At 33.4% G+C, this 11,299-nt stretch overlaps 1 protein-coding gene across 2 annotated transcripts; it reads right to left on the minus strand.

Annotated features, from left to right (window-relative positions):
* Window positions 1-715: 715 nt before the first annotated feature.
* LOC119065726 (NKG2-A/NKG2-B type II integral membrane protein-like) lies at window positions 716-10,738 on the minus strand. 2 transcript variants are annotated; one of them, XM_053662087.1, is made up of 7 exons: window positions 10,649-10,738; window positions 8,869-8,946; window positions 8,246-8,344; window positions 7,465-7,518; window positions 6,519-6,670; window positions 1,759-1,862; window positions 716-1,542 (listed from the first exon to the last, which is right to left on the minus strand). In XM_053662087.1, the coding sequence occupies exons 1-7, from the start codon at window positions 10,671-10,673 to the stop codon at window positions 1,413-1,415; spliced, it is 642 nt and encodes a 213-aa protein (XP_053518062.1). In that variant the 5' UTR covers window positions 10,674-10,738; the 3' UTR covers window positions 716-1,412. The 2 variants fall into 2 exon arrangements, with proteins under 2 accessions (XP_053518062.1, XP_037023757.2); XM_037167862.2 differs by lacking the exon at window positions 1,759-1,862.
* Between the last annotated feature and the right edge of the window lie 561 nt (window positions 10,739-11,299).

Consider the following 11,299-nt stretch of genomic DNA (forward strand, 5'->3'; position numbering starts at 1 on the left):
TTTTGGGACCAGTCACAGCCATAGCTCCCCTTCTCTACCCTGGGAGGCTGACACTTCATCAGAGAGGTCGTCCTACTTGCCAGTCACACTGTGAGATCCACCCTCACCCACATCAGCCTGCAGACTGGGCACTGCCCTCTGCTAGAGCAGCTGAGTGAACGTGTCTGCCACAAAGTTTTCTCTAGTGACACTGTCTGCCAGAAAGTCTGAGACCCACTGCTGAGGAGGGAGACCTGGCTCCCACACGGTTCTTCCTTTTGCTAATCTTCTTTAATTAACCCTATGGCACATTTTGTAATTTTCTTCTGCCCCTCTCTGTAGGCTATCCCTGAAAAATAGTTAATAAATCTTTAAATCCATCTTTCTCTCCACTGACTCCACTGACTTTTTCACTGTGACACCATGAAATGTTCAGTCTTCATTTGCAACACTCAAGGCCAGGACAAATCAGTTAATTTGAAAATGTGTGTGAAATTATTCATGTTATTATGTACTTAGAAATAACAAATTCTTGATATTATAATTAATCATTTTTTAAAATTTTATTTAGTTATTTTTCAAGTACAGTTTTTTTGTCTATTTCTCCCATCCCAGCCTCCCCCACCCCTTGCTCCCCACCTCCCTCCCATTTCCACCCCCCTTAGTTCTCGTCCCTGTGTCCTTCCTATTTGTTTCTCCAAATCCCTCCCCCTTTTTCCCCTTAACTTCCCTTCCCTCTCCCCTCTGGTCACTGTCCCCTGTTCTCTATTTCAGTATATTTGTTTTTATTCTGCTTGCTTGTTTGTTTTGTTGTTTAGCTTCCTGTTAGAGGTGAGATCATATGGTATTTGTCTTTCAGCACCTGGCCTATTTCACTCAGCATAATGCTTTCCAGTTCCATCCAAGCAAGGAATATAAAGGAAAGAATAAACAAATGGGATCTCATCAAAATAAAAAGCTTCTGGGTGGCTAAAGAAAACAGTATTAAATTAGCAAGACAACCAACTGTATGGGAAAACATATTTGCCAATGATACCTCAGACAAAGGTTTAATCTTCAAAATATGATTTTAAATGTATAATACATACCTGGATATATATTTTTAAAAAATTAACATGAATATAGGTTTGAAATAACTCTCCAATACCAAGGATGAAGCATCAGATAAAGTATGGACTTCAGGTGACTGCGATGTGTCAGCACAGACTCACTCTCAGTAACCAAGGTCCCATCTGCTCAGTGATGCTGATAAAGGGGATGCTCTGTGTGCAGGAGATCATGGGAAATGTCAGTACCTGCCTCTTCACTTCTTCATGAAACTAAAACTGGTCCCAAAATAATTTCTTTAAAAAGTAGTACAAAATAATTGCAGCATTCTTGAAGAAACTAGAAATGAGTTCTTGAGCAACAGTGAGAGTGACATTGGACCAGATTTAGGTCAGCCACAGGGCCTGGCGCTTACAAACATAGCGTTTTTCTTCTAAACATGATTCCATGTGGAGCTTTTGTCCTTTAAAATTCCCAAGCACACAACTCTTGTCCAACTCTGAGGTTTTTGAAAATCTGAAATACAGAGATAATAATTCATTAATCTGAAAATATATATGTTAATACTTTAATAATGAACAGTGTATTTAGAATAACAGTTATATCCTAATACTGAATATTTCTTAAAATTTTCCCACAGAAACAGTTCACACACTGCTTTTTACTTCTAAGATTAATACCTGATTGAGAAAGCATGAATGAATGCAATATGTGCATTCTCACAAAACTTACATTTTGGAAAAGAAAACTGAGCCATTTTTCCACAAGCAAGAATTGTTATTGTTTTTTGGGGAGACTCCAATCCATATAAGTGTATTGAAAATATGCATAAAACTCTATGAGAAAACAAATTTTATGAGAAATTAAGTAAATGTTAGTATACTAATTTGAATTTGTAAAAACAATTGCAGTTGGCTGCACAGGAGGAGGAGAAGGAAGCTGAGACTCTAGCGTGATGGCTAAGTAAACTGCACAGCCCACCAACATCTGACAAAACAAGTGAATAAGCAAATCAACCCCCTTCTGCACTCCAGGAACTGAAGGTGACCCCACCCAGCGGACCCAGCAGACCCATCAGTAGATCACGCAATGTTCTGTGCAAATACAGATGACTCTGAAGGAACTTGGAACAACTCAAGTTTCTCCAAAATTTAGGCAGAAGCAACAGTATCCTGCCAACTGGCCAAAGAAACAGGGAAGTCCACTAAACAGTTTGAACCTGTGTCCACCACCCGCAGCGAACTGTGTCAAAGGAAAATACAGTTGCATCAACCCAAGCGTGTGCCCTGACTGGTTATCAAACCAGTGACCTTTCACTTTGCAGAATGACAACCAGCTGAGTGAGCCACAACAGTCAGGGCCACCTTTACATTTTAAATGTGGATTATTATTTTACTGGTTTTCATTTGTATGTTGACATTTGGATGAAGTTTTTGTTACTACTAGACAATGAGAATGATTTTGGAAACAAATAAATTTGCCTTAGGAAAAAAATGCCACATTGATATTTTCAGAGAACTCATTTTGAAGAGCAACTTTAAAAAAATGTTTTTTGGTTACTGTTGACATTCAGTATCATTTTGGTTTTGGGAATACAATGTATTGATTGGATATTTGTATACCTTGCTAGATGATCACCCCAAAGGGTTTGGTGCCCAATTGTTACAATGCATGGTTATTAGAATATTGTTGACTATATATACTTTATGTTGAGCTTTGCATTGTTGTGACTATTTCTGAAGTTGGCAATTTAAAGAGCGACAAGTTTCCAAATGTATAAGTCTAAAGCTGTTCTTCATTTTCATACAAAGGTGGCTATTACTTAAGATTCTTCATTAAAAAAAGGAATTAGATGTTTGCTGATTAACTCACTTACCTTTTTAAATCAATGCTGTTATTTTCCTTTGTTTTGTACTTTATTTTATTGATTTTGGAAGAGAAAGAGACATCATTTTGTTGTTCTACTTATTTATGCATTTACTGGTTGCTTCTTGTATTTGTCCTTACAGGAAATCAAACCCACAACTTTAGTGAATTTCGACAATGCTCTAACCAGCTAACCTACTTGTCCTGGACATATGTCAATGTTGTTTTAATGTACCAATATGAATACTGTAAAGAGGATTACATTAGTTTATAATTTGTACTTTATAATGTTCTTATATAGCAGTTTGATGATAAAGGCAAGGTTTTATATGGCTAGCTATGATACTTCAAATAAAAACAAATTAAATAAATAAATAAATAAGATATTAAGAAACTGAGTAAATTGTATATTTCCCACCAAAATAAATATGATCTCACAAATGAAAAAAACAAATAAAGTTGATTTCTTCTAATTGTAATCTTTCAAATTATAATATATTGTTACACATTGGACACATTAAGAACATGCATTAGTATGATTAAGTGAAGAAGGCAATGGGACAATTATAACATCACAGCTCTGAAAGTTGATCAAAGACTAATAATTGCACGAGTACTTATTATTGGGAAAAGCTGCTAGAGATTAAAGTAAAAACAGAGCAAATTTGCAGCCCTTCAAATTAGGACTGCTTCCAAACAAACCCCCATCTTCGTCTCAGCTCAGTGAGTAAGAATTGTAATTTATAAAATTTGTAGAATGCTGCAAATATCATTGGTGTTGTTGCCATAAAGGCAGACTTGATTAGCAGTGGAAGGGGTTGCTCAATTTCCCACTGCTTTTTCAGCTCCAAGTGTTGAATTTACTAGGTTCCAAAAGAGGCAAACCATTCTTTTACTAGCCCAAGTTTAAGCTCTCAATTGTGTCAAACACAGTGCCCACCACAAATATAACATAAAGGTGTTAAAAAATAGTAGCATGATAGAAGAGATGATAGCAACTCTCTACATGTGTTTGGTTAATGGAGAAAAAAGGTGTACATGGGCAGAAGAAACAAAGAGGATCCAGTAAAAAGAAACAGCCAAAGGGGACTTGAGAACTGCTTTCAAAGTTATGAGCAATCCCCTAAACACACACACACACACACACACACACACACACACACACACACACACTGAAGTACAAGGGAAAGAGGAAGCCACAATGACTTGAATTTTTTCATACATTTTTAAAATCAATGGTGGTAGTCAACTAAGCTTTATACACACAAGGGGAATCCCTAATAATCCAGGCTAAAAATAAAAATAAATAATGAGAATTTTAAACACTGAGTGAGCACACTTCCAAACAGAAGATTTTACAATAAGAGTTTACTCAAAATACAACAATATAAACCTAAGAAAGAAGAAGGAGAATCCATTTTTTTTATGCTATTCCATCAACAATGTGTATTTACAAAAATTAGAACACATGCAAAGAACCGACAAATGTCTTCCATATTCATGGGAAAAATCAGTGGATAAAAACTAATTTTTACGTGTATAAGATGTTGAATTCATTAGAAAAATATTTTATAGTAATTATTATAAATATATATTTATATAAACTATTAAAAACCTATGTTCAAATAACTATAGGAAAATATAATGGCAGAGAAAGAACAATGAATAAATAAAAAATATATGAATGAACAAATAAAAATTCTGAGCTAAAAAATGAATTACCATCATTAAAAGCTTTGGTACATTTGCATAAATTTTAAGATGCGGAAGAAAGAACTGATGAAATTAAAGATGGATTAATAGAAATTGTTAATTGCTGAGGCTACAGAGGGAAAGAGAGAAGAATTAATAGAGCCTAATAGATTAACAGATCTAAAGATCCTTAGAACTTTATCAAGAAAACCAAAATAGGTATAAAATTGCCTGAATAAATATAGACAGAAGGCAGAAAATAATTTTTGAGACACAATAAATAAACTTTTAAAATTTCATGTTAAATATATAAATATATATTAAGTTATTTATGAAGAAAATATCAATTTTCATATCATGCTTAATCAATTAGATAATGATGTAGAAAAGTATAAACTTTACTCCTACCACACAACATCATGAGCTGAGCACAGCATCACGAAAATATAAATTCTCAAATTATTATAGACCTAAATGTAAAAGTTAATTCATAAAGAAAACAGATAAACCTTAAAAAGTAATGTAGCAGATATCTTTATGAATTTTGATTAACTTCTGATACATGTGCAAAATAATCACTAACACCCAAAATGAGATATTGGACTGTGGTAACATTAACAAATCCTGGTTATTACAAGACTCCAATATGAGAAGAAAAATGTAAGGAACAGTTAAGAAGCCATTTGAATCTTAAAATTTCAAGAAAGAGTCATATCCAAATTATAACAATTGCTAGGAAGGAAAATAACAGGCAAGATATAAGAGAAATGGTCAAGAAACATGAACAGGCACTTCTCATTTTCACAACAGAGAATTTCATAAAGAATAGTGCTCCAAAAAATGTGTTTGTTCTACCAGTAATCAGAAAAATGGCTATTAATGTTATAATAATACTTTCATATAATGATTAGAAATGATGACATTAAAATTCCTAGCTGTACTAAGTTTTGGATCATGAAACTATTGGATAAAATGTGTATTTACACAATAAGCTAGAAAATGCTGAGATAATCGAATAAACTTGGCATATACATAGATTTATGACACTGTAATTTCATTCTGACGCAAACAGGATAATACATCATAATAAAACACATATACAATGATAATAATATATCTATAAATTATTGTTTTATTATTAATATATTTACTGAATATAAATTTATATTATGTAAAACATTTATATATAATAAATTATTCAACACAATATATTCGTAAGAAGGACAAATATATTAGAAGAAAAATATTTTTATAAAATAATTCTTCATAATATCCACATATTAAAAAACAACTATATTCTGATTAGAATAGATTTAAAATGTCATGTAGATATAATACAGCAATGCAAATTAACCAACTGTAGGTACATGAAATAATAGGGATATATTGTGAAAATATCATGTGGGAATTAAAAGAGGCATATAACACATATGATGAATGATTCCCATTATATAAAGTTCAAAATTAAGCAAAGGTCATTTGTAATATAGAATAACAGAATAGCACCTAAGTGAGGAGGAAGGAGAGGTTATGAGAGAGTGCATTGGAGTAGACTGGCAACATTTATTTTATGATCTAATTTGTAATTACCTGAGATGCTTCAGTTTGTAATAAGCACAAACATGGTATCTTCAGTTTTCATAATACATGGTAAAATTAAGTAGCAAGGTTTACTTTAGAAAAAAGCATTCATAGAAGCATGGTTGTCAATGAAAGGCAAGAACTAGAAATTATCAAATGTGCATTAATGGCAGAAAATATAAATAATAATAAATATAAATATAAATAATATAAATAAACTATTATAGATTCAAACAATAAAAGATTAACAGCCTTTAAAATAAATAAACTAAAAATGCATACAAATGAATGAATTCTACAGACACAAGCTAAATGTTTTTTATATAAACTGTTGGAAACATTGGAATTCTTACCATTTCTTCTTTATCATCTATATAGAGTAGGCTAGAGTTCTGAGAAGCACAAGCCATCAAACTCTCATTCCATGTTTTTTGTTCAGTGCTGATGTAATAGCAGTTGTTGGAATATATTAACCACTCTGGTGGACATTGACCACAATGATATCCTGAAGAGAGATTATGAAATTTTAAACCAAAGACAATTTGAATTAAAAAAATAACTTACATGTATGTCATATATGCATAAGTATATACATATATGTGCATACTACATGCACACTCACAGGCTCAAGATAGAAAACAAAACACCCACTCATGTGCACACTGAAGGAGAAGGGTCACCTCTCATCCCCTAATTTATGTGCCCATATAAAAACACACACATAAACAAAAATATCCACTTTCTATGCCTAGGAAGTCAATGATTGAAACCACTTTTTTTTTTTTGGAATAGCAATGTTATTTGTCTCATCATATTAGAGCAGTAGGACATTGGAGCCTATTGGCAACAATGGGGATGGTGATTTTATTTTATTCATGTATTTTGAACCTAACCCAAGTATATGCTTATTGATTTAAGAAGAGAGGAAAAGAGAGAGGGAAACATGATATGATAAACATCAAATGGTTGCCTCCCATACATGCTCTGAAAGGGGATTGAACCCGAAACCTAGGTAAGTGCCTTCACTGGGGATTGAATCTGCAACATTTTGGTGTACAGGACTACATTCCAATAGACTGAGCCACCAAGCCAGGGCGGGGCATGGCAATTTTAATATATAGTTCTTCATATCGTTGCATAACAAGAAACACTCTTCTACCATTGTTATTTGTAGACATTTACTGTCATATTCTATAGTTTATGTTCTCCTCCTAAAAATAAAATTATATTCTTACCTTCCCTAAAATAGAGAAAAATATAAGCTGTACTAATGAGAGAACTTTGAAGATCATATTGTACCTTTCTCCAACATTGTTAGTGCAGACAGATTGCTCCGCTCCAGTTCTATAGTACCTAGAAAGATTTACAGTGATTCTTATAACAAAATTAATATTGATAAAAATAAATCATCATAAATTTTGTTTCTTTTTAATTATATTATATTTATGTATTCTTATAGAACAGGGAAGGGAAGGAGAATGAAAGGGAGAGAAACATCAATGTGTGAGAGATACATCGGCTGGTGGCCTCCCTTACATGCTCCTACTGGGGAACGGTCCTCAACCCTGGTATGTGCCCTGACTGGAAATCGAACTGGCAACTTTTCCTTTGCAAAATGATGCCCAACCAACTAAGCTACCCCGGTCAAAGCATAGTTTTAGTTTGAAATCTGGTGTACCATTTAGGAGCAGAAAAATCTGAAATAAAATTGATTTAACCAAGGAAAAGTAATGAAATAATGAAGACTCGGGGAAAGAATATTTCAAAAGATTGTAGGGTCACACTTTATCATTTATTATAATATCGGTCTAAACAATCTCAAGAATTAATTTGTATTTCTCAGGAAGGTCTTTTAATGTCCTACAGCATGCTTTTAAGTTGTGACATCACAATGTATAAATATATGTAAGGTGCTCCCGACAATCATTCTGTTATGCATTTGACAAATTCAGAATAACATTCGCAGTTATCTAAATGCTTACGTTAAAATGAGAGTTCTATTCTGTAATATTATAAAATGTTTAGAAGGAGTGAGTTTTGTTAAGGTGACAAATTCTCTTAAAATATTTCAAAAACTTACAGGGAATAAAATGTACCATTCTTAGTACAGTGTACATCAGGATAAGGCAGATGACTCCCAGGATGCCAGCAATGAGCCTGTCTGGAGGTGATGGCAAATCTGCAGCCAGAAAAAAGAAAAATGGAGATATTGTTCAGACAATATCCTGCTGTTGAGATAATGAATCTCCTATTTCATACAGGAGAACCCACATGCACAGGAATTTATACAAATAAACTTGAACCTCCTCAAAAAGCATGTCTACCGCTGTAGTCTTCCCCTCAGAAAATGCCATTGCATTCTCAGGAAATAACTGCTCCATGAGTTGTTGGTCAAAGACTACACCTTACAACGATGTCTGAATGAATCAGTCCTCAGATTTCATGTTAGAATACTGTATTGAAGCATTAAGCTCGGATCCTCACAAGGGGGAAATATGTGAGTTAGTTCCCTACCCCATGCCCCACACTTCTGCATGCCGCTGTACATCCTAGAACAGTTACACTGTGTGTCTATTAAATGTGCCACCTTTGCAGTGGTCTGACTTATCATTCCATTGAAGATCTTCAGAAGCATTTGAAATTTTATTTCCACAGAGGACATTTGCTGTTCTATTTGTAAAATAGAGTTTTTCATGCCCTTACCTTCCCTTTGCTGTCTCCTGGGGTCCTCAGCCGCATTTGGTTCTGAGTCGTTTTCTCGTTGGAGATCCATCTCTGCAGCTGAGAAATGTCAGGGGTGGTGCCAATGATGACAGTGCTTCAGTGTTAATATGTGATTTGAATAACAACAAGATCCCTCTGAGAGTCAATGTGGGTGGAGAGTGAGATAAGAAACAGTACTCACTTTGCATTTGACCAATGTGAAGTCTTATTCTAATTGACCTAGGCACTTAAACGTTTCATAATAGAATAATGGTTCTGAAAATTTTATTCTTTTGTTGACATGATATTATTGGTTGAATTAATGAAAAGTAGTATTGTTAGTGGAGAATAAAGTAGTTCAGAATAATATCTTTATTAAAGTCAGATTCCACTGAAACAAGAATAACTGTGAAAATTAAAATATTGTATGAAAAAAACACTGCATCAATTATTTATGGCAATTTTTAAATCCACTAATGTTTAAAGACTGAGCGTTCTAAAGTTGGGGGACTAGTAGTGTTTACATATATGGCAATTAACTGCAATTATTTTATTTAATTTAGTCACAATTATTTAGTAAAAGGACAGATGAGGGGCCATCAAATAACATTTTATTTTGAATAATTGTAGAGTTCCAAGAAATCATTTAAATTTTAATGAAATACATCACCTATTAAAAATGTTGCACGACACACTAAAGTTATCCAAAGCTTAATAAATAACAAAAGCAATAAAGCATAAACAATTTTTAACATTCTTTACACAAGTAACTTACAGTTTATTTAACGGTGAAGATATGAAACCATGACATGATCAATAAATGTGTTGTAGACCATTTACTGAGGAACACTGTTGGTGCAAAAGTGCAGGAAGGTCCTGCAGCTGTCACAGTCTGTGAAGGCAGCTTCAGTGCGCTGGCAAATGTAACACAGACATTGGGCTCTGCAGTCGGTGAGATCTGGATTAAACACGCTTTGAAATTGACAACGTCTGACTTTTAAAAATAGTGTCTTCCCACTCAGTTTACTACTTAAATTGGGAATAAAATGTGCAAGATACAATGCATGGAAAACATAATGTTCAATCTGACATCCATAAACTTTCAACATATTACTCCTTTTAACTAAGAAAACACAATAGACATATTACCATTTTTATTTATATCAGACATGTAATGTAATTCAAATGTCAGGAGTCTCTTTTCAGTGCACCGTGGTTTTTGCACTGTTTTGTTCAATTTCTAAAAATCTTTAGATCATTTATAGTTTAGATTATTTTAAGCATTTTACAGAGGCTACTAAACCCTAATTTTTATGACAAGTCAAACTGCTTTTATTTAATCAAAGTGCATGTTTGAGAAATTATGTTTGACCTCTATGATATGATGAATTTACTGTAAGAATTCACTTCTATTTTTACAGTCTATAGTAAATATAAAGCAATATACATATATAATTATATCTATTAATTACAAAATCCAAAGTTACCAGTTCCTTGTATTGATGCTCACTGCTTTTCATTTAAGTTAAAATGACTTTCAAACCCAAATATGCATGTGTGTATGTTCATTAGTAATTTTTCACAGGCAAAAATTTGAGTATTTTAAAATACTCTCCAAAGTCTTTCATATTTTACTCTTCTTACCTTAAATTATACAGGAAAGCATACCAATGTTTTCTTTTATGATTGCGTACTAGTTGTAGTTCAGCTGCATCACATGTAGCATTTGTAATTTCCCATTAAATGAATTAGTTCAGTAGAGAGCATGAGAGTCACATACCTCTGGAAGACAGAAAGTCGTGCATCCTTTATGGGAGACCAGGTTACTCCTGGAAAGAAACGATGTCTGTGGTCCTCACACACTGCCCCCTGAGGACTGAGAATGAAGCAAAACTAGAAAAATGTAGATTTCTCATCAGTGTGTCACTCAAAGGCTGAGCAGGAAATTCTTACACTTGGGCAGTTTTAAAAATGGTTCATCTCATCACACACCTCCAGAATCTAGGAGACTGTGCGCTTGTAGAGTTTCATTTAGTTTGTCCATTGATAAGTTCCTCTGAGAAATTGTGTTCATATTAAAAGATTTGTGGGGCCAAATACTTGACCACCCACACTGTTAACTTACCTCCATCTTAAAAATCACAAACACTGAAAATTTAGGCCTTGTTAAGAGTGTCTTAGATGTTAAAGTTCTACTCTAAGACAAGGTTGCTAAATATTGGCATTGCCTAATTTTATTTTTGTATAGTGAAAAAAATGTAAAATCATAATTTCATTATCAATAGGTACTTAATGATATTTGCCACTAGCACTGTGAAGAATGTCTACATTTTCCATTTATGGTGACTATTTCAAATTTTAATCCCAAATTTATCTTCTCAATCTCTCTGCTTTTGTTTTATAATTGATGCATTTAATTATAAGTGATTTG

This window comes from Artibeus jamaicensis, unplaced genomic scaffold (genome assembly GCF_021234435.1).
Source record: "Artibeus jamaicensis isolate MK-2021 breed Jamaican fruit bat unplaced genomic scaffold, CSHL_Jam_final contig_233, whole genome shotgun sequence".
NCBI classification, from domain to species: Eukaryota; Metazoa; Chordata; class Mammalia; order Chiroptera; family Phyllostomidae; genus Artibeus; species Artibeus jamaicensis.